Raw genomic sequence first — 27,680 nt, 5'->3', positions numbered from 1 at the left:
ACGGCAGCGTGCTCTCAAGCCAGCATTGCAGAGAAGTGCACGCGGAACAGTGACCCCGGCCCTGGCAGCCAGGGCAGTTCGGCCAAAGTGATGCAGGACGTGCTGGCCCCATTATGCCCACCGTGGATGATATTCTGGAGCAGGTCGGCGAGTTTGGCCGGTTCCAGAAGCAAGCCTTCCTGACCCTGTGCCTGCTCTCAGCTGCCTTCGCCCCCATCTACGTGGGCATCGTCTTCCTGGGCTTCACCCCGGATCACCGCTGCCTGAGCCCCGGGGTGGCCGAGCTGAGCCGGCAATGTGGCTGGAGCCTGGCGGACGAGCTGAACTACACGGTGCCCGGCCCGGGGGCCATGGGCGAGGCCTTCCCCCGCCAGTGCCGCGGCTACGAGGTGGACTGGAACCGGAGCGCCCTCAGCTGCGTGGACCCGCTGGCAGGCCTGGCCACCAACAGGAGCCACCTGCCGCTGGGGCCCTGTCGCCACGGCTGGGTGTACGACACGCAGGGCTCGTCCATCGTGACCGAGGTAAGGGCAGGCCCCGGGTTTGGGGGAACAGGTGAGTTTCAGGGCAGGGAGGAGACACACAACAAATCCTAGGAGGTTTAGTTTCGCGTCAGGAAAGAGGAGAGTTTTGTCGGCTGAGCACTTAGGATGTGCCCGGCTCCGTCCTGGGCACTCTGCCTGCTTCTGCCGTCTGGTCCCCCACAGACGCTGGGGGTTCGAGGAGCAGGCTGGAGGGCGGGGAGACCTTTGCCAGCCAGGCTGAGCTGCACTTTTGGAACACGGGCCTACGGGGAGATGGGTTCCTCTTCTTTCTGCCCCATGGCTTCTCCAAGAGCCTGTAGAATTCCCTTGGGGTGCCGTTAGAATGGTGGGTCCCCCTTCCTCCACTCATGTGACAGCTGAGTGCCGGCTGGGGTGGTTTGGAAGCTTTGGAGTCAGACTGTTTCAATCCCAGCCGTGCCCCAGATCAGCTGGGCATCCCTGAGGATGTTACTCAGCATCTCTGAGCCTCCGCTTCCTCATGGGTGAGCCAGGGATGGCAGTCACCGGCCCCACAGGGTTGGCGAGTTCAGCTGTGGGTGGCAGCCCCACTCCCCGCCTACAGGATGGGGTACTGGTGTCAAAGGGCCTCGCTTGCTGAGTTCAATGGGTCCTGTGTGTATTGTGGCTCGAGAATATTTTAGTAAAAAGCCACCAGATTTTTTTTTTCCTTCGTGCATCTTTTTGAAAATGTTGCATTGTGACAAGTGTGGGCCCTTGGAAATTGGCTCTGAGGTCAGTTGTTGAAGCCACAGGCCAGTTTTAGTGTCAACACAGCCGAGGCTCTTACTGGAGGAAGGTGCTGGGTCCTCTCCTCTAGCCTGATCAGTACCCCGCGGTGGGGGGTGGGGGTCGGACCGGGGAGGGGGCAGAGCAGAAGTTTCCCCTTTGGGGGGAACCCTCCTACACTGTTGGTGGGAGTGCAAGCTGGTGCAGCCACTCTGGAAAACAGTATGGAGGTTCCTCAAAAAGTTGAAAATAGAGCTACCCTATGATCCAGCAATTGCACTACTGGGTATTTACCCCAAAGATACAAATGCAGGGATCCGAAGGGGTATGTGCACCCCAGTGTTTATAGCAGCAATGTCCACAATAGCCAAACTGTGAAAGAGCCAAGATGTCCATTGACAGATGAATGGATAAAGAAGATGTGGTATATATATATACAATGGAATATTATGCAGCCATCAAAAGGAATGAGATATTGCCATTTGCAATGACGTGGATAGAACTGGAGGGTGTTATGCTGAGCGAAATAAGTCAATCAGAGAAAGACATGTATCATATGACCTCACTGATAGGAGGAATTCTTAATCTCAGGAAACAAACTGAGGGTTGCTGGAGTGGGGGGTGGGGTGGGAGGGATGGGGTGGCTGGGTGACAGACACTGGGGAGGGTATGTGCTCTGGTAAGCGCTGTGAATTGTGCAAGACTGTTGAATCTCAGATCTGTACCTATGAAACAAATAATGCAATATATGTTAAGAAAAAAAAAAGAAGAAGATAGCAAGAGGGGAAGAATGAAGGGGGGGAAATCGGAGGGGTAGACGAACCATGAGAGACGATGGACTCTAACAAACAAACTGAGGGTTCTATAGGGGAGGGGGGTGGGAGGATGGGTTAGCCTGGTGATGGGTATTAAAGAGGGCACGTTCTGCATGGAGCACTGGGTGTTATGCACAAACAATGAATCATGGAACACTACATCAAAAACTAATGATGTAATGTATGGTGATTAACATAACATAATAAAATTAAGAAAAAAAAAAGTTTCCCCTTTGGGAGGAACAGGTGTGGGTGTGACTTGCTTTACCTGCCACCGCATGAACACCTGGTCTCCAAGCCTTCCTCCAGTGACAGATAACCAATTAGACACCTCGCTCCCAGGGATACTCAACGCCGCAGCGTCCTTATGTAAGGTTGCCAGAAAGAAATGCAGGACACTGAGTTAAATTTGAATTTCAGATAAATGACAAACAATTTTTCTAAGATAATTATGCCCCACATATTGCACAATATTTGATGCTGATAACCGAGGCAGGGAATACAAATATTGCATGCGACGTACTAATACTAAAAATGCGTTGTTTATCTGAAATTCAAATTCTACCCGGCACCCTGGATTTCCTTTCCTAAACCTGGCAACCCTGCCTTCATGCCAAACGAGGAAGTTTGGTCTTGTTTAGGCAGAGGAGCAAGACCTTCCTAGCTGGACTTGGGGAATGGTCTGGATGCAGGTTGCTGGGGCTGGTGTGGGCTGTGAGGAAGGGGCCCATCTTGCCTGAGGGTTCTTGCGGGAGGGTGGGCGAGCAGGGCTTCTGAGCCTGAGGCTGGACCACAGGAGAAGGAGGGGGTTTGGGCGGTGGAGGCGCCTGGCAGGGTGGTGGCCGGGAGGGGCAGCAGACCCGCAGGGGGAGGGGCAGACGCAAGGGGACTGAGAGAGCTCCAGAGCCCAGTGGCTGTCTGTGGCAACAGGGGTGGGCTTCCAGGGGACCCTAGATCAAAGCACTGGCAAGGATTGAGGGGATCCTCGACTTGTCATTCACAGAGGGAGTGGGGAGGAGGTAGCTGTAGGGTAGAGTGCTGAGTGTGAAGGGGGGTTTGCTGGAGACACCGGGCTGACTAGACACAGGGGCCCTAGGGTAGGGGGCCCAGGAGGACTCAGCACTCTCCCCCCATTGCTTTAAACCCGCCTTTGCCTCCGCTCCTCATCCTAAACTGCAGCTTATTCTTGGGGGGATTTGCCTTTCTGCAGAAATAATCTTTAACTTAGCCTTGCCTTGGACGTTGGAACTTGCTTGAGGGAGGATGCTGAGCCAGCTTGTTTGAATATCCCAGCGGCACTCCCCCTCCGTGCTAGGGATGGGGCCTGGGGCTCCGTCTGGGGAAGGAATGTGCATGTTCCCTGACTTCTGAGTCCCCTGCCCTGTCAGCTGCAGCCCCACAGTAGGCTGGGGGCCCCCCTCCAGGCTGGTTAACCCCGGTCTTCCCCGGCCTGGGAGCATAAGCAAGAGAAAGTCCTCAGCTCCAGGTCCCGGGAGCCCTCTATCAGCAATATCACCGTTTCCAAACTTGTCTCATCCTAGAGATCTCCTGGCTTCCGCTCTGTGATCTGCTGAGACAGGATCCACAGCAGTCTACATTCTGGCAAGGACTCTGGGTGATCTCGTGATCAGACGAGCTTGGAGAACACAGACTGTGCCCGAGACCCCAGGCCCTGGCCCTGGCGGAACCCCAGTGGGCGCAGCCACCCATCTAGCGCCCCTTACTCTGCGCCACCCCAGGCTTTCCTGAGGGCTGGGCCTGTCTTCCTGGTGTGCACAAATGTGCAGGGGGGGCAGTGGTTGGGTGTGAGGTGGGGGGGCACAGGGCATGGCAGGTGACTCTAGACACAGATCCTGAGCGTAGTGGGGGCAGAGATCTCCGCAGGAGGTGGTGGTGCCAGGTAAGGCCAGATGCCCCTTCCTCCAGCTCTGTGAGCGCCCTGGCTTCTGCACATCCTGGGGGACAAGACGGCGCCCTGGGCATTTCAGGAAGGGGGGCAGGGACATCCTACAGACGCACTCATGGCGAAGATTAGAACAAAAGACAAAAAACGGTGCCCTGCAGCTTTGGTAGAATCTGGCGCACACAGATTATGGTCTTGGACATTTGAGTAGAGGCTACAAAGACAGTTGGGCAGGTGGAGATGCAGACCCTGGGACAGCCAGATAACACCCAAGTGATCTGTCCCTCAGTCTTCTAACGGCAGGGCCCAGGGCAGGCCGGGAAAACCAACGAACCGCAGAAGCCTCGCGGGGCCGGTGTGCTCTCAGCCGAAGGGAATGAACATTTGGGTTGGTAGAGGGACCGCCTGAGATGCTGAGTGGCATCTTGTCGTGCCTCCCAGAGCTGAGCCACTCACGGGAGCAGACCACGGGGTCTGGGCAGCAATAGCAGGTGTAGGACAGGCTCAGGATTCGTTTCTGAAAATCAGGTGGTGACCCAGAGTGCTACCTAGATTTTATTTTAAAAAGTGCTCATGTCAAGGAAGTAAGCAGCCAGTTGGAGAGAACCCCAGGCTGATGGAGCCCAGAGCCCTGGGGCCCTTAATAATCGACCCCTGAGCCTGGGGACGGGGGGAGGTGGGGGGAGGCGGGGGAGGCCCGGTTTTAACTGGCAACCTAGAGATTTGCGGACGGTGGTGTGTAGTAAAACCTCTATCCTAAAAGGTAAAGGGTTTGTTATTTACCTAAACCATTTTCACAGGACTTCTCCCCTCTGTGCTCACACCAGCTCTGTGAATGGAACAGGACAGGCACAGTACACACAGTTCAGACTGGGAAACTGAGGCCCACCTACTGTCACATCTGGTAGGGGGAGCCATGAATCCAAGTAACTAGAGTGGGACAGAGACAGGGAGAAAGGAAGGATGTGCCGCCGGCTGCCACCTCGTCAGGGCTGTGCCAGGGACGGGGACTTCGTGAGGGCCCCAGCTGTGGAGCTCCACACCTCACTTCTACCTTCTCTGTGCCCCGAAGAGGAAGTGGGACCCTCCTCCTCCTCCTCACGGTGCCCTGGTGTGTGCCCCCTGCGGTGGGGCTTCCCCTGAAGCACAACAGAGCCCTCCCCAGGCGGATCTGTCCTGCCTTTGCCCCTGTCTCCCTCCTGCCTAGTCCCTCTGCTCTCTGGCTCTGGGCACAGTGCTCCCTGAGTCTCCAGCCACCCTGGGCCCCCGCACGCAGGACACCAGCGCGCACGCTGCTCCCTCTAAGCCCCCTCCTTGCCCGTAGTGTCTTTGCTCAGCCCCTCCCCGTGGCCACTCGCAGCCACATCGGCCATGCTGAGTCTCCAGAATTATCGGTGGGTTTCACATAATTAAATATATAATTAACAGGTACTTAATGGATGGCTTTTGACCAGTTAAGGAAATCATGTTCGATTTATTTTGCTACATTTCTGTCTTTAGGAAATTACTGTGCTGTACTTCTTTTTAGAAGACTTATCTGTTGGCTGTGTTGTCTTTCAATAACCGGCTGTCAAAGTCAAAGCTCTTGACCCTGGTGAGGGTAGAGCAAAGATATTAGGCATATAATGGTAGTAGCTGAGATTCGCCAGAAACCTGGAATTTGTCTTATGAAACTGTGGCAAGAGAAAATGATGTGAAACCCTTGGGGGTATCACACTTCATGGTAAACATTTACTTTGTCCGGAGAGAAGACGGAAGGGACAGTTTGACTTACAAATGGTCTTGTGTTTTCGGCCCTTCTGACTGTGGTTTGACCCGCAGTTTAACCTGGTGTGTGACGACTCTTGGAAGGTGGACCTCTTTCAGTCCTGCGTGAACCTGGGCTTCTTCCTGGGCTCTCTGGGTGTCGGCTACATTGCAGACAGGTACGTAAAGGTCAATCTGACTGAACGCAGCGGCGATGCCGTGAGGAGAATGGATCGTAGGGGACAATGGTGGAAGCATCTGGCCGGGTGAGATCTACCGCAGACGCTGACGGAGAAAGACATGGTAGCTAGTGCTTTGGACTGGGGTAGGGCAGCACGATGGAGTATGGGCGGGGATTTAGGATGGATTTTGGGGGTCAAAACTCATGCAGATTGTATAGTTGGGGTGGTGGGCTGAGAGAAGGTGGGGACAAAGCCAGGGTTTATGCATGGAGCAGATGGGTGAGGTGAGGTTAGGGCCATTTTTTGAGACAGGACAGAAGAGGTTAGCAGCCTTTGTTGTGGGGGCAGGGGGTGGGGAGCCATCAAGAGTTCTGTCCTGGTGGGGTGCACATGGCAGCTAAGCTAAGCGTAGCCCAAGTGGTGCAGAAGAGATGTCACCTAGGGAGGTGGATGCGTGGGTTGTGCTCAGAAGAGAGGTTTGTGCTAGAGACAAATATTTGGGATTTGGTGGCAGGAGCTGGTATCTAAAGCTGTCGACGATGTTTGAGATAAGCTAGCGGAGCGTAAGGAGGCTGGGAGGGAAGGAGTTGCTGGCAAAGGAGATTTGGAAGAAATGGCAGGGAGGTAGAAAGACAACCACTCTTCCGGGATAGTGTGAAGCTATAGGACACAAGACAGGACTGGCCTGACGGGTCCAAACCTGTGGACACGGCACCATGACTACCAGTGGCAAGGATGGTGTCAGGGGAAGGGTGAGGAAAAGAGAGAGAGGAGAAAGTAGAGTTTGTGTGTGTGGAAAACTCTGTACGGCAAGTGGGCCAGGAAGGACAGGGGACAGGCAAAGGGTCCAGGATGGGGGTGACCCATCGTGGAGGGCTTGAGGGAGCAACAGGGCAGTGGAGGGGCTGGGCCCCAGGGGAGCAGGTGAAGCAGCCTTCAGTCGGAGGCACAGGAGACAAGATGGAGGCAGATGCAGATGATGTTAGTTCTGATTGTTCTGAGGTGACAAGGTGTGAGCGTCCGACAGGAAGTTTCTACATTAGTACAGCATGAGGACATTCACTGGCTGGTGTGGAGGTACGCTGGGGAGGAACGTGGGGCTGGAGGTGAGAAGGAAGGAGTAGGGGGATGAAGGGCCCGGGATGGAGTCTAGGAGGCAGAGGGCAGGGAACACAGAGGTTGCAGGGTGGGGAGATCTGGGGGTGGAGACCAGGTCACTGTGACCACACAGGAGGTTGGCCCCTTGCTTCCTCAAGTAGCCACCGGAGTGTGGGATCAGTTTGGAAAAATGGAGTCAATGAAGCTCCCTACCGGGATGAAGAGTTAGAAAGTGATTTGCCCATTCATGAAAAAAGGAAAGGGAAATAATCCTCAATCGTTATACCATTAGAACTGAATATTTTCCCAGAAAACTTTCTGAGGCTGCTGATAAGACTAGCATGTTAATAATAATATAGTCTGCCGGGCGATGAGAGGGGGCACACGTGGGAACCTGCAAAACCCCCAGGGGAACCATCCCCCCCCCCACCCCACCCCCCCGGCTGAGATGCCAGATGCCTGAGACCAGGATTCTGGCTTCCTCCTTACAGTGAGTTAATGAACCTCGGAAGGGCCGCTGTTCCCTGAGGACCACACGGTTGGGCCCTCAGGTCCGGGGAGCAGTCCCTCAGGACAGCAGTGATGCACGCCTCCCGATCGAAACCCTTGCTGTCTCTTGGTGCCCTTTGGACCCCAAATACTCCCCACTTCCCTGTCTCCTTGCTTCTGAAGGTTTGGCCGAAAATTATGTCTCTTGGCCACCAGCCTAATCAGTGCCATCTTGGGTGTCCTCATGGCCGTGGCGCAAGACTACCCATCTCTGCTGCTCTTCCGCCTGCTGCAGGGGCTGGTCAGCAAGGGCAGCTGGACGTCTGGCTATGTCCTGAGTAAGTGTCTGCTGGGCTGAGTTCCCACCAGGGCAGGTGGGCGGGTGGGCAGGTGGAAGGGGGTGGAGCCAAACGTGGAGGTGGGATTTAGGGGGAGAGGGGACATTTGCGGGGTCTAGAGAAATTGTGCTAGCTCTAGTTGTATGTGATTGTCTGACCGGACAGGGCACGATGTGGGGATAGCCTCCCTCCCTCCCTCCTTCCTTCCTCCTCCCTCCCTCCTTCCTCCTCCCTCCCTCCCTCCCTCCCTTCCCCCCTGAAGGCTTGCAGGTCACATATTCCCTGGGCCTCCCCTGGGAATATTGGTCTCCTTTACTGGCTTCTCTTCTCCCCCATCCCTCAATGTGGCAGGACCCAGGACTTTGTCCTCCCTGTCCCCAAACCTGCTCCACCTGCAGACCCCCACCCCAGCCCCCAGTCGGTGACGTGCCCTCTGTCCAGCCACTCAGGCCAGAGGTCTGGCAGTCAGCATGGCCCCCATTTCTCTACACCTGCTTCTGGCCCCTCAGGGGTTCTGTTGCTGGCTTTCACAGCGCACACGTGTCCACCATCTCTCCTCTGCCCCTGCCCCGGGCCCAAGCCAACGCCATCGCTTCTCCTCCACATGGGTCCCCAGTCTCAACTCAGCAGTGGACGTGGGATTGTGTTGCCCCTCTGGGCCCGGGCTCTGCCCTTCATGCAGCACAGACCAGCCTCTGTAAGGCCCCCAGGACGGCCTGGCCCCGGGCACCGCCCCTCTCCCTGGAGATCTGCGTCCTTGGCTCCCACTGCCTGGAACTTCACCCTTGAGGTTCACCCCCCTGCACTGCTCTCTGAAAAACTGCAACCCCTTCACCCTCCACTCTCCCGATCCCCTTCCACCAGTGAACTCTCCGTCCCGCCGTGGCACAAAGTGCATTCTGGCCTGGCACACAATTTACGCATTTGCTGGGTGTGCCCTCTGCCCTCTCTCATGAGGACGTGGGGTTATGAGGGCACGACTCTGCCCGTGGGGCTGATGACACACCCCAAACACCCAGAGTGGTGCCGGGTCCCTGGTAGGCACCCAGGAATGCTTGTTAAATGAATGTGCGCTCCTGGGGCCGTGAGAAATCTCACAGCTCAGTCTGGAGTTTGTCGGGGCAAAGCTCTGGGGAGGAGAAGGGGGGCCCGTGTTCAGGCATACCGGACCCTGAAGCACCCGGAGGACACTACAGATGGCAAATGGGGGGATTAAAAAAGGACAGCCAGGTGTGTCTCAGGGAGGCTTGAGCTGAGTAACATCAGCAGGACGAGGGGAAGGAGCCTGGGGTCAGCCAGGCAGGGGCAAGGTGCAGGGGCTCGCCAGGGGGAGGGAGGGAGGGAGGCCACGGGGAGCACAAGGAGCCCCAGTGGTGACTCACGTCCTGTTTCAGTCACAGAGTTCGTGGGCTTGGGCTACAGGCGAATGGTGGCGATCCTCTACCAGATGACCTTCACGGTGGGGCTCCTGCTGCTCTCGGGGGTGGCCTACGCCATCCCTCACTGGCGATGGCTCCAGCTGGCCATCTCTCTGCCCACCTTCCTCTTCCTGCTCTACTACTGGTATGCGGGTCCTCCACGGGGGCCCTGCTCCTCTCTCCACCCCCCGGGACCATGCTTAGTGAACTCCAACCGCCTGGTGACCTCGTGGCCACACAAGCCATCCCCCAAATGGCCACAGTGGCCACACACTCGGGCACAGGGCTGCTTCTGCCCTTTGTGCCATTTGGAGTGTTCTAATATTACAGGATGGCCCCTGTTACATGGGGAGCTACCCTCAAACAGAGCCTCTTTCAATTTGCATCCCTTTAGAAAGAGGGGCAATGCTTCAAGTCAGATAGGAAGCCACCTAGCCACATAGTAGGCATTTGCTGTTTGTTGAATGGATGAATGAATGAATGAGTGAATAAAAGTTCTTGGGGAATGTGCACATTAAGCCATTGTGAGACAAACCAGTCCCAAGATGAGGTATTAATCTTACTAGCAGACAGCACTTGGCAGGGTCCCAAGAGATAAGCAGCTGGACAGATGAGTTTTGAGTTTTGATTGTGGGCCAAGGAAGGGGTGCAGAGAGGGCTATGGAGAGAAACATCTCATCCCTGCACCCTTCGTCACCATTCTGCTAAGGACAAATTATCTGTGGGTAGCACTGAAGTAGACCCAATCTCTCTAAACCAGGGCTTGCCGCTGGGAGCAGTATGTCTGTGGTCAGGACGAGCCTGCTCTCCCCCATCAGGGTGAAATCCGGGGCTCCGCAGTGGGGAAGGACGCCCTGGCCGAGTCTCGCTGGCCGGGCAGGGTGGGCCTATGCCTGAGTGTTTTCAGAAGACCTCATGCCGGAGATTCCCAATCCTCACGTTGTAACATCCTTACCCGGTTTGAAACGGACCGCATGCTATCTGTTTATTTGGTTTTGGAGATATTTGGTATCTTGTTCAACAGCCCTTGTAAGACGCGGAGACACCCTGCTGTCACACAAGGGTTGGGGGCCGTATGGAGCATCGATTCTGTGCGAGGAGTTTCCAGGGGAACAAGGGCTGCCAGTGGCCGGCAGAGAGTGGGACCCCTGCTCCGTGGAATGAAGGCCACAGAGGAAAACAGCAGTTCCCTTTTTGTCCCTAAGTCTTAGCAGGTGGCACTGAGAGTATGAGGGACCCACGAGCTCCTTCGTGGGCACCCTGAGCCAGCACAGGATGACCCCAGGTCCTCGTCCACTAGCTGCTTGAGGAATTACAGTCCCGAAGTGAAGAGGGTGGGTTGCTTGGAGCAATAGCACCTCTGTGAGCAGGGCTTCCCATCAGACGCGCTCTGGGGACGCCACCACGTAGGGACATTGGTGTCTGCAGGTGTGTGCCCGAGTCTCCCCGGTGGCTGCTATCACAGAAGAGAAACACTCAAGTGATAAAGATAATGGACCATATCGCCCAAAAGAACGGGAAATCGCCTCTCGCTGATCTAAAGGTGACAAACTAGCAAGGGGTTTCTCATATCACTGAACTTTGGGTTGGGTTTATGATTTAGAAAATGCTTCCGGGGCTGCCTTGGGGAGCAGGAAGGCCCTGGAGGAATTTGGGGTGATGAGCGCTGAGCACAGGAATGGGTGGGGTGGCTCTGCGGGCTTCTTCTGCTCCCCCCAGCTTGGATGCAGCTGATGCTCTGACTCCCTCCTAGATGCTCTCTCTCGAAGAGGATGTCACCGAAAAGCTGAGCCCCTCCTTTGCAGACCTGTTCCGCACGCCACACCTGAGGAAGCACACCTTTATTCTGATGTACCTGTGGTGAGGGGCCTTTCCTGTACCTTCCCGCAACGGAATCGGGTGCTTGCCCGGGCACTGGGGTACTCACCCACGTACCCTGGCCCACCCCCGGGGTCTGCACCCCTCTCCAGGCTGCTTTCTTGCAGCCCCCTACCCTGTTCCCTCAGAGGACATCCGGCCGGCTCCCCATCACCTGGGCTTTGTCCTTGACATTCAGTAGCTCCCCCAACCCCAGGGGCTGAGTGGCTGGACTGTGGGCTCCCCCCCTTCAGCTGGAGCCACTCTGCTGCTTGGACACTCGTTTCTGCTTCCAGCAAGGTTTTACTAGAACCAAGGGTCCAAGCTAGTAGGGCGATGCCTGGTACATGGTAGCCCTGCAAATATTTGCTGAAGGTTGAATAAATAACCACGGTTCCACAGAATCCATCCCAAGTGCAGGAGATGCCAGCCAGGCTCACCATGCCCTCCCTTGGCCCCGCCAGTCACCTGCCATGTCCCCGTGTTGGCCCCAGAGTCCTGCAGCCAGCGCACGATGGGCCCCGGGAGCCTTTGCAAACACCCCAGCTGCCTGGTGCACTTCCATCCCCCTCTTTACTTCCTCCCCTTTCCACTCACTCTCCCCACTGCCATCTCCTAATGCACTCCTCTGGGGGGGCGGGTTTGACTCCTCTGCTCTCACACCCCTGCACCCACTCCCCGGGCCAATTCTGCTCTTTTTTGAAAGGTCACTCCCCTGTCCACATCCTCCGCTGGCTTCCTAACAAACTGAGGATAGAACCAAATCCCTTCCCGTGGCCTACAGGGAGCTGACCCTGAACACCCCTTCCCTCCACCCGCTCTTTCCTTCCCAGCACTTCCCGGCCGCGTGACTCCAGACAGCTCTGCATTCTATGACTCAGTTTCCTCGTCAGCAAATAGGGGTAATGGTAGTACCCCCCCTCACCCGCGTGTTGGTAGATTCATGAGATAATTTGTGTAAATGGCTTAGAACCGGTGGCTCAGTCCCACGGGCTACTACTTTAACATGTACATGCAATTCATGGATTCTGCCAAAAGATGGCAGGCCTGCACATTTGTTAACTGTTTTTTGACGAAAAATCAAGCTTATACATTCATTTCTCTTAAATCAATCTCTTCATCAGTAAGATGTGACTGTTCCATTTTAGTGGGGCACAGAGAGGGCGTGGTGAGCCTTTTGGAAATCAGGAATGATTCAGGACTAGAAACAAGAGTATCCCAATGTTTCTCTGTGTGCAGCTTTATAAAACAAGGGAGTATATTGATGAGAACTATCAGTTGTGATCTCCGTTTTGGAGCTGATGGACAATTTATGTGCTGGGATAAGACAGCAACTTCTTATCAACCAAAATCTCTACCCGCAGTGTAAATACCAATATAATGATCAAATGTTTCTAGCCTCCAAAATGATACAATGTCACCAAAAGAGACACGTGGGACTCTGAATTCTCCCTGAGTGACTTGGCCGGTCCCCACTGGTCTCTGTGCCGTATTCTGTACCACTGCTCTTCTTCCCTGGAATACGGGTGGAGGGTCCTCTGGTGGGCTACAGGGTGGAAGAGGGAGGGGAACAGCGCTGTTGACGAAGCAGGAAAGACTTGGCTGGCACCTCCTCTGCTGTGCTTTGTGGACTTGACCTTGGGAAGATGATGATGAGGATGCCAATCATCGCTCATCTTTAGCGAGTGCTTTCTTCGTTCCCAGAACCACACCAGGCACTTACTGTGGGACAGAGAGGGGGTGCAGCAAGGGCCGTGGAGAGAAATATCTCATCTGTGCACCTTTCGTCACCGTTCTGCTGAGGGCAAGCCTGATCTGTAGGTGGCACTGGGGTAGGACACAGTGAATGAAGGCTGGTCTCTAAGCCTTATACATCTGTGGTCGGGACAGGGCTGCTGTCCCCTTGTGGGTGTGGAACAAGGGGCTCCCCGTGGGAAAGGATGCTCTGGCTGAGACTCGAAGTTTGGGCAGGATGGGACTGTGTCTGAGTGTTCTCGGAAGACCTTATTCCATTTATTGATGAGGGAATTGAGGCACAGAGGGCTTTGTTCAGTTACTCAAGGTCACACAGCTCACACAGCAGTCTGATTGCTGAATCTGCTCACTCCGTGGTGCCTTCTGCCCATCCCCTTGTAGCTGCTGGGGCCTCAGGGTCCTCGTTTGCCATCTCAAGGACATGGCGTTGTATCCTGGAAGTCACTATGTCACATCAATCCTGAGAGGAGCTTCTCCCTGAGCGCCCCTCTAGGACAGCCTTCCTGATTTTTATCCCCTCTTCTCATGTCGCTCCAGGACATTCTAAATCGAGGGACACCTGTTCCTCTCCAGCTCGTAGGGACCTTTGTCTTCGCTGGACAGGATCTTAACTCTCTCCCGTCCCACAGACGGAGCCTCTGCCTGAGACTGCTTCTCCTCTGTGCTCAGGTTCACCAGCTCCGTGCTCTATCAGGGCCTCATCATGCACGTGGGCGCCACGGGGGGGAACCTCTACCTGGATTTCTTTTACTCTGCTCTGGTTGAATTCCCGGCGGCCTTCATCGTCCTCGCCACCATTGACCGCTGTGGCCTCATCCGCCCCTTGGCCGCGTCGAATCTGGTGGCGGGGGCAGCCTGCTTCGTCATGATCTTTATTTCACATGGTGAGTCGTGCGTTCCTCTCATCTTCTAGGTAATCAAATTATCGATCCGAAATTCAGATCGAATTTGGGAATAGTGTTTCAGGTCCTGGATGTGCCCCTTGAACAAGAACAAAGACAAAGACAGGGTGTTATCTTAGTCTACAACTTTGTTGTTGTTTTTTTTTTAATTTTAAATTGCGCTATAACATACACACAATGAGCAAATGACAAGTGTACAAGCTGATGACTGTTTGCATGTGAATGTACCTGGGCACCATGACCTAGATATGTGCAACATTTTCAACACCCCAGAAGGTTCCCCTGTGTTCCCTGACAATCCGTACTGACCCCTCCTGTTCAGATCACCACTGCTCTGACCTCTGTCACCGAAAAGTAATTTTGACTGTTCTTGAACTTCATACAAAAGGAACCATAGCAAAGGTACCCTGTGTCTTTGTCTGGCTTCATTCCCTCATTCCATCCGTGAGATTTGTCCATGTTGTCACACCAGAGTGTAGTTCATTCTCTTTCACTGTTGGGCAGCATTCTACCGCCTGAATCCCATGCTACCATCCCGCGCTGACTGACACTTGTGTGGTTTCCAGCGTCTGCCTACTGGGAAAAGCTGCAGGGAATGTTCCGGCACATGTTTCTTCATGGGCATAGACTCATTTCCCTTGGGTACAAATCTGTGAGTGTGTTTGCTGGGTCAGGGGTGGCATCTACGTGGCTCTAAGTCGATATAAGCAGGTTTCCAAAATGGCGGGACCAACGTACACTCCCATCAACGACGCCTGAGCGTTCCAGTTGTTTCACGTCCGAGCCAACACTGGGCATTGCTCGTCTTTTTGACACCAGCTGTTTTGGTGGGTGTGTGCTTTCGTCCGTGGTTCTTACAACCCAAGATAATCCAAAGCAGAGTAACTTTAGTCAGTTTTAATTTGAGTACACAAATTGCCTTTCATATTTGTCACATTTGGGAAGATGGTTGAATAAGCACTAGGCACGTTTGCTATTTCCTCAGTTTGTATTGCTTGTGCTCTGCTCCTGTGGGTTAAATGAGTTGTTTCGGTAAGTGTTTAGGGAGAGGGTACTGTGGGAAGCGGTTCCTGAAATCTGTACTCTCAAGAACCAGGCTGTGTAGATCAGGCTGAAAATAAACAGCTCAGTTTTCTTCTCCCTCCTTGCACGAGAGAACAAAAAAGACAGGGAAAGGAACAGAGTCTATCCGAAATAGATTTTACCCACGATCTTCCCCATCTTCCTATTTCTGGAATCCTGGAAAGATGAATGGGAGGATTTTTTTTTTTTTAAATAACAACACTAGGTGCAGAGGAGGAGCCGAAGGTCTGAGATTGTTCAGTTATCCCCGGACAGAGCTCAGGCATCATGCTCTCTGGTCCCAGGCGCCCCCGCCGCCCCGAGGGCCCTCTTCCCATCCCCCACCCTCTCCACTTGCCTCTACTGAGTCCTTGTCGCGTTAGATGATAAACACTCACTCCCTCTTCCGGGAAATATTTCAAGTGCCTTCTGTGTGGCCAGCACGCATCTAGACCCTGGGATCTCAGCAGTGAGCAAAGCAGAGAAAGTTCTTCCTTCACGGAGTTTACGTTCTAGAGGGAAAAAGCGAAGGTGAAGCATGGTGGGCGTTAATCCTTTGTGTGGCGGTCAGGGGCGGCCTTAGGAGACCTGAACCAGGGGAACGAGCCGAATGTACTTAGGAGTACATTCACCACCTGGGGAATGTACTTCCCAGGCAGGAGGACAGAAGTGGGAGGATCCCCGAGGAAGGTAGAGCTGAACATTCAAGGAGCAGCCAGAATCCCTGTGCCCGAAATTGGAAGAGCAGGGCAGGAGTGGGGGGGACAGAGGTGGGGGTTCGCAGGGGGCAACCTTGGACGGTATCCCCTGTGTGGAAGGGAAGCACTGGGGGCTTTGGGCAGGGATGCTCCCCGCGGTCCCTCTGGCTGCTGAAGGGAGTGGCGCCCCCAGCGCCGAGGGGGCCAGGGCGGCAGAGGCGTTTGCCAGATTAAAGACCCCAGCGTGTGTGCACACGGCCCTCCCTGCAGATGCCATCTGCGTGAACGTCCTCATCTTTTCTCTTTAGGGGGCTGGAGGGCATCCATGATTAACGGCTTGCCTTGGGCTCTCCACCTTGTGGAGACTGAGTTGGACCTGGCGGTGGGCTCATTCCTAAGGCCACCGTGTCCTCTCTCCTGAGAGCCTCCTGCTGGTGGAGGGAAACGAAGCATGTCTTCCATTAGCAGCCAGTATCTGGGGACAGGGGTCAGGATGACATGACGTCTGTGACCCCAGAGGCTTTATTAGTCACCTGGCATGTCCCGGGAGCCACTTGCTTGTTAGTGTGTGAGGTAATCCAGGTGGATGGAGCATGTGATGGGGCCCAATTCCTCGACTGGTCCTCAGTAGGGGGAGGGCTTCCTGGACCCTCATGTAATGGGGAGCCCCAGAGCCGTCTGCAGAGTCAAGGGTTTGCTTCCCTCGTACTTGCATCTGAGACTATCCCGAAAGGTGTTTTGTTTAAAAGAAAAATGTGTTTGGAAGTGAAGGCTAGACTGAGGATTAGAAATCTGGTCCGCCAGCTCCTGGGCTGCTGCCTGAGGAGCTGCATTACTGTGGGCCTCCTGTGTCTGTCAGGGGTCACTGTGGGTCTCCTGTGTCTGTCAGGGGTCACTGTGGGCTTCCCTCCTGTGTCAGCGGTCACTGCGGGCCTCCTGTGTCTGTCAGGGGTTACTGTGGGCCTCCTGTGTCTGTCAGGGGTCACTGTGGGCCTCCTGTGTCTGTCAGGGGTCACTGCGGGCCTCCTGTGTCTGTCAGGGGTTACTGTGGGCCTCCTGTGTCTGTCAGGGGTCACTGTGGGCCTCCCTCCTGTGTCAGGGGTCACTGTGGGCCTCCCGTGTCTGTCAGGGGTCACTGTGGGCCTCCCTCCTGTGTCAGGGGTCACTGTGGGCCTCCCTCCTGTGTCTGTCAGGGGTCACTGTGGGCCTCCTGTGTCTGTCAGGGGTCACTGTGGGCCTCCTGTGTCTGTCAGGGGTCACTGTGGGCCTCCCTCCTGTGTCAGGTGTTAGCGGCAACATTACTGCATAGGAATTAAAAAGCCGACGTTTCTGGAGTGGTCATGGTGGACATTTGACATATATCATCTCAGGATCCCATAACAACTTACAGGCTGGCTCTAATGCTTCCCATTTTACAGCTGGGGAAACCAAGGCCCAAAGAGGTAAGTCACTCGGCTGACAGGAGGCAGATCCAAAAAGCATGCTCTTTCCTCTGCGTAAAGGAACCCTCCCTGCTGTGTCACCATCAGGTTCTGAAACCTCTCAGGCCTCAGGTTACTTATCCCAAAATGAAAGGGTTCGACAAAGCAGTCTTTCTGGCTCTTCCATCTCTGAAGTCCAAGCTTCCTAACGTGGCTCCTCGAGGGAGGGAACTCCGTGGGCACAGTCCTCATGTGAGTTCCCCACCTCCATGTGTTTCCTGTCCAGATCTACACTGGCTAAACATCACAGTGGCTTGTGTTGGCCGAATGGGAATCACCATCGTGTTCCAGATGGTATGTCTGGTGAACGCCGAGCTGTATCCCACGTTCATCAGGTGGGTGCACAAAGCGGGGGGCGGGGATGTGTGGTTGGGTCACCACTGACACAGCTGGGCACCAGCCAGGCTCCACGAGGACCAGCATTTCCAAGACAGTTCCTCAAGGCTCCCCCAAAGGTTGGTCTGTTTGGACACTGAGGTGGGCGGTGGGCATCAAAGAGAGGGTCAACGTCTAATTATGGGAGAGAATGTGAAATGGGAAGGTTGGAGTAGAGTGTGCAGCGGGCAAGCACAAGAGAACAGGCATCTGCATGGAGAGAGCCCTGGGCAAGGACTGCAAGACTGAGCTTCAGCCCAGCCCTCAGCTCTGACTAGTTGGGTAAGTCCAGCAACCAGGCTGACCCCTGCAGACATAATGTGCTTAAACAGAGTTCCGACTGGTACAATGACACACAAAGCATTTCTAGACATCTGCCATTTTGCCCCTAACGTCACTGTTATTTCCATTTTACAGATGAGGAAGTTGAGTTTCACAGAGGGAAAGAGAACTTGCAGGAGACACACAGCCAGAAAGTGGCAGGGCATCTTTCTGACCTCGAAGCTGGGCTCTTTCCGGGATGACACAATCCTTTTCTATAAACTTAGCAACAAGCCTCAAAGACTTATTATTATTATTTTTAAAGATTTATTTATTTATTTTAGGGGGGGAGAGAGAGAGAGCTCATGTGAACGTGGGGAGGGGCAGAAGGAGAGAGAGAGAATCTCAAGTACACTCCTCACTGAGCGCGGAGCCTGGAGGGTGGGGAAGGGGTGCTCAATCCCACAACGCTGAGATCATGACCTGAGCCAAAAACAAGAGTCAGATGCCCAATGACTGAGTCACCCAGGCGCCCCAGGCCTAGAAGACTTATTGTTTAAAGTCAGGTTTAGACCCAAATTCACTGTAACATGAAGTTCACTGAGTTTTAGATTATATGTGTATTCATTTACTGGCCACCACAATCAATATGGAGACATTTCCATCGCCTCCAAAGGCTTCCTCATATCCCTTTGCCGTCAATCCCCCCCCTTCCCTATCTCCAGCACCTGGCAACCACTGCTCTGATTTCTCTCCCTTTGGTTTTACCTTTTCCAGAATATTATTATGTATATGAAGCAACATGGCATGAATGTAGCCTTGTGTGTTCACCTCCTTTCACTCAGCATGATGGGGCCCGGTCCATGTGGTTGCAGGCGTCCATGCTTTGCTCCTTCTGAGTGCTGAGTGGTATTCCAATGTGTGAATGATGTTCCACGATTTGCTTATCCATTTGCCAGTTTATTGGCATTGACTGTTTCCAGTTTCGAGTGATTATAATATAGCCGCTCATAAACATTCAGGTATGGGTCTTTGAGTGGATATATGTTTTCATATCTCTTGGAGTGGTTCATATGGTGCGTGTTTAAATTTATAAGAAACTGTCAGAATGTTTTCCAAAATGGCTGCACCATCTCGTATTCCACCAGCCACGTGTGAGAGATCAGGTTGCTCTACCTCTTCATCAGCACTTGGTGTTGTCAGTTTTTTATTTGTCTAAGTGTTTCTGGGACGTAGTGGTATTATTATTGTGACTTTAATTTACATTTGCCTAATTACCAACAATGTTGAGCATCTTTGTATGTACTGATTGCCGTCTGCATTTTAGGAGACTTAGTTTTAAATGAAGATTGTTTTTATTGTAAAAGTAATTAACCACTTTATTTAAAGTTTTAATTCTGACCTTTGTTAGAATTTGGTATATTTCCTTAAGCTCTCTTTTCTGTCTGCATGGTTTCCTATTTCCCATGCCATTGTGCTAGTGGTTTCTAAGAAATATTCCAGGTCCCCAATCTCTTAGCTACACAGCAATCTGAGCCCCTCAGTCAGCCAGAAGATGCAAGGATGGCTCTGATTTACTCTCCTCTTCCCCACCTGTCCTTCATTAAAAGGCCCTGTCTAATACTCTCATCTGTAAAAGGTTGCTTGGACTGAGTACAAAGAGATGAAGGCAAACTAAAGAGAAAATCTTCTACATTTGGCAGTCCTGAACCCAGAGTCTAAAATAGCTGGGCCAAACAATTCCATTGTCATGGCCACCGGACCCAAGGGACTGACTGAAAATGTAAACTGTCAAAGGTACTGAGTGCCTGCTCCTATGTGGAAGAAGGCCAAGCAACCCATCTCAAGATCAACCCCTTGACCATTTGTGCAGAGAGCTTGTTGATGAGGATTCTCAGTAACTAGGAACGGAAGCCAGATGTTGAGAAACGACTTTAAACATGATCCACACACACATAGCAATAAGACAGTCGTGAAAGTGCTGGCATTTTCACTAAATGGAATCAAATCTAAATCATTAAAAAAAAAAAGAGGATTATTTCAGTTACTTTATTACTCTACAAGGACTACAAAGTCAAAAAATTACTATCAAAGCCATTTTGACTGCTTCTTATTCACAGGAGGTATTAGAAGTGAACAGTATCCTCCTTCTAACTACAGCACGTATTGTCAAGAACATTCTTTTGGCTTCAGTAGGCACTGCCTTGTGTTGAGAACTGTCTCTCCTTTTCGTCTCCTCAGTATGGTATGAACTCCCTGAGAACAGGAACGACGTACCATACGTCTCTGTGCCTCTGCACCTGTTCTCCAGCTGTGCTAAGCAGTCACTAAGTGCTTGTAGAATGGCTGAATGAATCAAGCACCACAACACTGTGAATTTTACATAAGGGACCCAGTTCCCTACTTCTTCTAGCTTCTGTGTGCTTATTCAATTTTTTACTTTTTTAAGATGTAGTTTCTTAAAATAATAAAAAAATAATGTTTTTTTTATTCTTGTCTTGGAAATCACACTCAAGCTATTAGAAGAATGAGAATAAACCCTGAAAATGCCAGCTTTGAAACGAGGATGACCCTGAAAAACAAGGTGTAAGAAGAAGGGCTACCTAATGCAGTGAGGTTTCAGAGGGTCTGGAAGATTCCAGGGATGCACACTGTGACAGTAACTCGTGGACAAGGCCAGCAGTTTTCCAAAGTAGGAAGCCTACCTGGGAGGGTATAACCCACAATCCCTTGTTTGCAGTAACAGGATGGATATAGGGTCTGGAGACATAGGCTTCATTCCCTGAACACTGGGAGGCTGAAGGTGAAGCTGGGAGAGTGAGGCCAGGAGAGAACCTTCAGGGATCTTGGGGATAGCTGTGTCCTGCAAGGCAGGGTGGAGGAGAGAGACCCTGCATTGTGAGGAATTCTGCACTGTCAACCCCTGTAGATTGAGAGTGAGAGACGTTAAAACATCTGATCACATACAACCCTGGTCAAAAAGAGAATTTTTACTAGCCTAGAACATGATCTGGCCCCTCCCCACAAATTCTTCTGAAATGGTTGATACAGGAAGAAATCACAGTATTAAAAGATGAATAATAAAAAAGTAATTCACCCAGTTATACAAATACATCATGAGAGAAAAAGAGAAAGGAACAGATAAAGCAAATGACAGATGAAGAATACACTCTAGAAAAATATTGTCACAAAGGAGATGAAAATTGTAACCCCAAATACCTCAATTAATGCAAAATATTAATTAATCAGTCGTATTTATAAAATAAGAGTTTAAAGCAGAGATAAAAGTTCCCGAGAAGATATGGGATAAGATGATTGAAATGGAAACCTATCTGAAAGCAGGGCAAAGGAGAACTGATCTAGTGAGGGAAAGGCAAGGTAGGGTTAAGAATTGCAAAATAAAATTGAAATAAGTGAAGTTTAAAAGTCTTGGAGATCACAAGCACAAGCGCACACATGCGTACACATGCACTTGCCCCAAAGAAGATAACTGAAATCATGGAACAAAAAAACTTCAAGGAAAAAAAAAAAAACCTTTACAGAAACTTCTGGAAATAAAAAATGTTTGACTCTATGATTTGAAGTGGCACTCGGTGAAACAGGAAAAACGGACTCAGAAGGAAAAATGATAAAGAATATTCTAGTTAAGTTACTGGGCCCAAAGTGTAAGTCACAGATATAGGGAGAATATCAAATTGATTGTCAACTTGATAATCATTGAATGTGCGATTAAAGTGAATGTGATTTTGACAACAGAACAGCAGTAAATGTCATAAATCTGACAATAAAGAAATGCTAGAAGACAAGGAAGGGAGAGGGGATGTTGCATGTGGTATAATAGACTGGTTTCCTTAGTATACTTTCTTCAGCTTGCAAAAAAATATATTATTAAAAGCTGATATGGGGCACCTGGGTGGCTTAGTGGGTTGAGCATCTGACTTTTGATTTTGGCTTAGGTCATGGTCTCAGCGTTGTGAGTTGAGCCCCAAGTCAGGCTCTGAGCTCAGTGGGGAGTCGGCTTGGGATTCTCTCTCTCCCTCTTCCCTCTACCCGTTCCCCCACTCGCCTGTGGGCTCTCTTGCTCTCAAATAAATAAATAAATAAAATCTTTTTTTAAAAGCTGATAAATTATGTAGTGTTTTAGGTGTATTTTAAGATGTAAAGGCAAACGCTGAAACAGTGGTATAGTTTACTAAAAGCAGTGCATGAAGGGGTGGAGGAAGTGGAAATATATAAATTTTATAATTGTTTATAATAGGAAGTTAATGAATATGGTCTAAAAAAATAGAGTAGTATATGTATTATATAAAGTTATAAAGGTAACATTTGAATAAAAATACAAACCTTCCAGGGCCCCTGACCAGCTCTGTCGGGAGACCATGTGACTCTTGATCTCAGGGTCATGAATTCGAGCCCCACGATCTATGTAGATTACCAAAAAAAAAAATAAAGTTTAAAAAAATACACATAACCAACACACTGAAAATAAGACACTAGAAGCAATAAAAAGCATGATGTAAAAGCTAATGACAGAATTAAGACCAAGCATTTCTGACACTTAAACAAACACAAAGAGGCTCAACTTGTCTATTGACAAAAGGAAACTCCTTCAGTTGGTTACAAAGCAAAACTGTACACTTTGCTGCTTAGTTGAAGTAAACTTTTCTTTGGAAAGGTTGAAAAGAAAAGAATGCATGAAAGCTTATCAGTAAATGCAAACTAAAGTATAACAAGAGCCATAATCTTATCAGACAAAGTTGAATTTATGCCAAAAATGTATTTAATAAGATAAGGAAGTCCCTAAATAATGATAAAGAGGAAATCCACAATGGTCTCACAGGGAGATTTTACAAAACATTTAATTAATAGAAAGCTCCAGTGATACTCAAACTGTTCTAGACTATAGAAAAATGAGAAAGATATTAAAAAATTTATTTTATTTTTTAAAAAGATATTTATTTATTTGACAGAGAGAGAGAGAGCACAAGCAGGGGGAGCGGCAGAGGGAGGGGGAGAAGCAGGCTCCCCAGGGAGCCCACCGTGGGGCTTGATCCCAGGACCCTGAGATCACGACCTGAGCCAAAGGCAAGCACTTAACCAACTGAGCCACCCAGGCGTCCCCCAAAAAACATTTTAATAAAGCTAGGATAATATTGGTATCAAAGACCAACAAAGATAAAGAAAATAAGGAAACTATAGGCAAATATTATTTGTGAATATTGATTAAAATCCCAAACAACATATTATCAGAACAGAATAGTGGAGACATTAAAATAATAATATATCATATCTAAGAGGAATTACTCAGGAACACAAAGATAGTCCCATATTAAAAAATCTAATAGTATAATTCATGCTAATAAATTGAAAGAGTTTTGATAAAGCTAATAAATTAAAACTGTACTATTATCTCTAGATAGTGAAGGACATTTAATAAAATTTAACATCTGCTCTTGTTATTACAATCTTTCCATAAAACAGGGATAGATAATTTTACCTATAATTTCCTCAGTATGTTTTTCCAGCTAAGAAGAAACATATCATTGAACACTGATAAAGTAAAGTTATAAATATATTTAAAGATAGAGTGGCAAACACTAAGAGATGATATAACCATCTAAGATGAGGTAGTGGGGGGAGGGATTGGAAAGGAAATGGAATGTACTACTTTTATAATTACAATTGTAGGGAGAAAAAGATTATGCAAATGAGCATAACAGAAGAAGCTTAAAAGTAATATCCTAAAGAATAAAGTTTTCCCCAATTTATTGTTCCTAATTTAACCATGTTTTTAAAACAAAGCTCAAGATTATTTATAGGAATACAAAAATATGCAGCACTGAACAATGTAAAATTTATCAATAGTCACAAGAAATACGAATGTTCTAAACACCCCAGTTAAAAGGCAGATTGTCAGGACAAAGAAGTGAGACCCAACTGTACACTGTTTACAAGAAACTCACTCTAAATATAATGGTGGAGATAGTTTAAGAGTAAAAGGATGGAAAAAGATATTCCATGCAAACACTAATCAAAAGTGGCCATCTTCATATAAGTCAGAGTAGATGTCAGAGCAAAGACTCTTACCAGGGATGGAGAGGATCTTTTCAGGTAGATCATTTCTCTGTTTCCCCCTCTAGCTTTCTTTGTTCTCCATTCCTTAATACCTTCTCGCTACACTTCCCTATCTCTTCATGTAAAAAAAAAAGAACTCTACTCACACCAACCAATTCTCCAACTCTCCAGACATCACCTGGGTATCCTATTCAATTCTGATGTTAACCGTCTGGGTTTAGAGCAGACCCCACAGGTTAAGGGCTCAGTCCCACAAGACTGCCCCCACCTCCGATTCCAGCACAAGCCCCAAGCTGTCACCTATACTTCTGACCCACTGGCTATATATCAGGATTCCCATCCCCCCCTCCTCGAGTTCAATAATTTGCTATCATGTTTCACAGAACTCAGAGAAACACTTACATTTACTGGTTTATTATCATAAAGGACATAATAAAAGATATAAATGAACAGCCAGATGCAGAGGTACTTAAGGTGAGGTTTGGAAAGGTCCCGAGCACGGGAGCTTTTGTCCCCGTGGATTTGGGGTGGGTATGTTCACCAACCCGGAAGCTCTCTGAACCTTTAATTTGGGGTTTTTATGGACTCTCTGTTATGTAGACATGATTGATTAAAAATCCCTGGTCATTGGTGATTAACTCTATCTCCAGCTTCTCTCCTCTCTCTATTCTTGTTCTAGGATAAGGTTAACATTTGGAAAGCTGAATCACAGAGATATCTTTTTTGTTCTCTATATATTTATCAGGAACCTTGGAGTGATGGTGTGTTCCTCCCTGTGTGATCTGGGTGGAATCATCACCCCCTTCCTGGTCTTCAGGCTGATGGAGGTCTGGCAAGGCTTGCCACTCATTTTGTTCGGTAAGACTTCGTGGGGTATTCCAGCCCAGCATGATTATTTTGACCAGTGAATGATATCCTCCGGTGAAGAAGGATGGTGCCAGCCCTTCCGTTGTCTCCTGGCTCACTCTGTCTTGTTTCATGGGAAAGATAAGATGCCATTCCCAGAAAGCAGGCCAGATGTTTACATCCGAAGGCTCTAGAGTCCACTAGCTCATCCGACAGGACAGAATTTGGGAGACATTTTGACATGGCCTCCTCCTTTCTTATGAATTTGACTCCAATTTTTGTGCATTTAACATATAATTGCTGGAGGCTTGAAGATGCTAAATTATCATCCTTCTTCTGCTTAACAATTGAGAATAGACACAAGGAGACAAATGGGAATCAAAGTTTGGTATCAGCTTTGTAGTGATAAAGTTGGATTAGAGAAGGAGGAGGAGACTCTTCCTTGTCTCCCCAAACTGAGACCTTGCGACCTCCAAGACCCTGCTTACCCACTTTGCAGAAGGCAAAATGGCTGTCTGAGTGCAGAGAGCGGCCATGTCTGGGCTCCAGGTAGATCCACCAAGGAGTGGGAGGGGGAGAGAAATAAGGAGAGGGGAGGAGGGAAGGAGAGAGAGAAACAAGAGAGGCCCACACTGCCCACATATATATTATCTATTGTATATATAGTAATATAATATTAACATATAGTAACTGTAGTATATATTATAGTTTATAGTAACTATAACATAATATATAAAATAATACATTATAATATAATTATCTAATATGTATAGTTTTATATATGGTAACTACGATATATATGATATATATGATATATAATAATAAATAAATCCCCTAATACTTAAACATCAGTTACGGTAGAATTTCCCTATTCTTAGTCTGACATTTCCCCAGTTATCTTATTGCTTTAATTTTTGCCCTAGATGCTCCTGGTTTCTAAAAAACCAGAGTTTCTCACAGGTGTATTACCTAGCAGCCCTTTAGGTAGCGGCTGGCATCCCGCGGAATGCCGTTGGTTGTGAGCTAACGGTTCTGTGTGAACTGTTTCCTTTGAAGCGGTGTTGGGCCTGGTTGCCGGGGGAATGACGCTGCTTCTTCCCGAGACTGAAGGGGTCACCTTGCCAGAGACCATCGAGGATGCGGAGAACCTCGGGAGGTGAGCCCACGGTGCTCAGGGACTCGGGGCCCATGGGAGTGAGGCCTGCCCTCTGGTGCCTCTATTTCCTCCCTCTGTCTTAATGGTTTAGGAGAGCTTTGCAGGTATGTGTGCATCTTGTTTTTTTACTCCCAGAGTTGCTGGAGAGAGAAACACAAACAGTCACTGGTTTTGAGTAAGGAAATATTGGAGAGCACAAATATGGGTGTTTTGTGGGCAGTTGTCTGTTCTGAACTGTGTGATGGAGAACCCAGGTCTGAGATGCTGTCTGACTGAGGACTGAGTCCCTAGCTCATCCCCGGAGCTGACTGCTCTGCGTTGGGAACAATTTTTAAACCAAGCTTCTGTCCTTTTAACAATTGTTTGTTCAGGTTCTTTAGTGACTCTCTTTACAAAGAAGAACAATTTAAAACGTTCATGCCTGTAATGGGGACAAGTGCTTTAATGGAGTCTCAGATTCTACTCTTTTTTTATTTTTTATTTTTTTTTTGAGAGAGAGAGAGAGTGAGTGTGGGGGAGCAAGGGGCAGAGGGAGAGGGAGAGAATCTCAAGCAACTCCCTGCTGAGCATGGAGCCCAACAGGGGCTGAATCCCATGACCTTGAGATCATGACCTGAGCTGAAATTAAGAGTTGGACACTTAACCGGCTGAGCCACCCAGGAGCCCCTCAGATTCTACTCTGAAAGCAATAAAAAAAAGAAAGGACTAAACAGTGCTCAAGGAGGTGGTCACTCAGGTCCCCCTCCAGGCTTGCTCTGTGGATTCCATAGGAAAGACACATGTGTCCCCGTGATGAGAGAGACAATGGTCTCTGGAGTCAGAGAGACGTGGGCTCAAATCCAGTCATCCACTTGGCCACGTGACTTTGGGGATGTCGTTGAAACTTACAGAAAGTTAACTTCCTTGCCGGAGAAATAGCCACACTAGTACCCAGTTTGGAGGGTTGCTGGGAAAATGCAATGAGATAAAGTAGGTGACAGTGACTAATCAATTGCCCGGGACATAGTAGGTGTTCAATAAATCTGAGATTTTCTCCATTCTTCTTGCATCTTGTGTGAACTCCTCAGTGAGTCTCAAAACTTAGTATGCAGAATAATCACAAAAAAGAAGCTTACTGAAATGCAGATTCTTGGGCCTTCTAGGGTTTTTGACTTAATAAATGAAGGTTGGGACCCAGGAAATCTGTGCTTTTAATAAACTCTGCCAATGAAGTGCATTTAAGTGCTAAATAAACTTGACTTTGAGAAATTCTGGGTGTCTCAATACTGATAAGGGATACTCTATTTTAACTGTAAACACATTTTCTAGTTGCTGACAGATAGCTAATGTTGATTACCAGATTTTAAGCTGTTTCAGTACAATTTGTCCATAGACACCCGCTCACCTCTTGAGATCTCCCTCTGCTGGCCTCTTCTCTCTGTTGCTTGCTAATCTCGTTCTCACCTTTTGTTTTGAGATTTATTCCCATAGACAACTTTGCAATAGTTTCTCTCTTCTTTTCTTTTTTTCTTTCTTTCTTGGCAATAGTTTCTTTTTATTTTTTTTTAAGATTTATTTATTTGAGAGAGAGAGAGCAGGAGGGAGGGACAGAGGGAGAAAGAGTCTTAAGCAGACTCCGAGCTGAGCATGAGCGCAACACAGGGCTTGATCCCATGACACTGAGATCATGACCTGAGCTGAAACCAAGAGTCAGATGCTTAACCGACTGAGCCAGCCAGGTGCCCTGCAATAGGTTCTTAATCAAAACATTGACTGTTTTTTAACTTTCATTTTTATTTTCGTCTACTACAGGATAGCAAAGCCCAAAGAAAACATGATTTACCTTCAGATCCAAACATCAGAACGCGCTGGCACCTGAGAGAGACGCTTCGGCGGGACTGAGTGGCAGAGAGGAAGACGGGGTTTTCATCTGAAGAAAAGCTTAGAAACCCTGATTTCTCTGTGCTCTTCCT

General features: G+C 49.6%; 1 protein-coding gene across 2 annotated transcripts; it reads left to right on the top strand.

Moving 5' to 3' along the window:
- Window positions 1–27,677, top strand: LOC116634749 (solute carrier family 22 member 1-like). 2 transcript variants are annotated; one of them, XM_032408283.1, is made up of 11 exons: window positions 1–524; window positions 5,811–5,914; window positions 7,688–7,842; window positions 9,237–9,405; window positions 10,689–10,803; window positions 11,014–11,120; window positions 13,542–13,756; window positions 17,242–17,350; window positions 24,472–24,584; window positions 25,629–25,728; window positions 27,520–27,677. In XM_032408283.1, the coding sequence occupies exons 1-11, from the start codon at window positions 114–116 to the stop codon at window positions 27,584–27,586; spliced, it is 1,665 nt and encodes a 554-aa protein (XP_032264174.1). In that variant the 5' UTR covers window positions 1–113; the 3' UTR covers window positions 27,587–27,677. The 2 variants fall into 2 exon arrangements, with proteins under 2 accessions (XP_032264174.1, XP_032264175.1); XM_032408284.1 differs by lacking the exons at window positions 24,472–24,584; window positions 27,520–27,677 and having other exon boundaries at window positions 25,629–25,680.
- Window positions 27,678–27,680: the final 3 nt, after the last annotated feature.

This window comes from Phoca vitulina, unplaced genomic scaffold, assembly GCF_004348235.1.
Source record: "Phoca vitulina isolate PV1807 unplaced genomic scaffold, GSC_HSeal_1.0 scaffold9, whole genome shotgun sequence".
Lineage (NCBI taxonomy): Eukaryota > Metazoa > Chordata > Mammalia > Carnivora > Phocidae > Phoca > Phoca vitulina.
The sequence above is the reverse complement of the archived record's forward strand: the minus strand, read 5'-3'. Positions and strand labels throughout refer to the sequence as shown.

Bases quoted from the DNA above. Each gene is read 5' to 3' on its own strand.
- LOC116634749 (XM_032408283.1), top strand. From the start codon at position 114: ATGCCCACCGTGGATGATATTCTGGAGCAGGTCGGCGAGTTTGGCCGG. The intron at 525-5,810 runs GTAAGGGCAGGC...TTTGACCCGCAG, and splicing joins GCTCGTCCATCGTGACCGAG to TTTAACCTGGTGTGTGACGA. The intron at 11,121-13,541 runs GTGAGGGGCCTT...CTCTGTGCTCAG, and splicing joins TTTATTCTGATGTACCTGTG to GTTCACCAGCTCCGTGCTCT.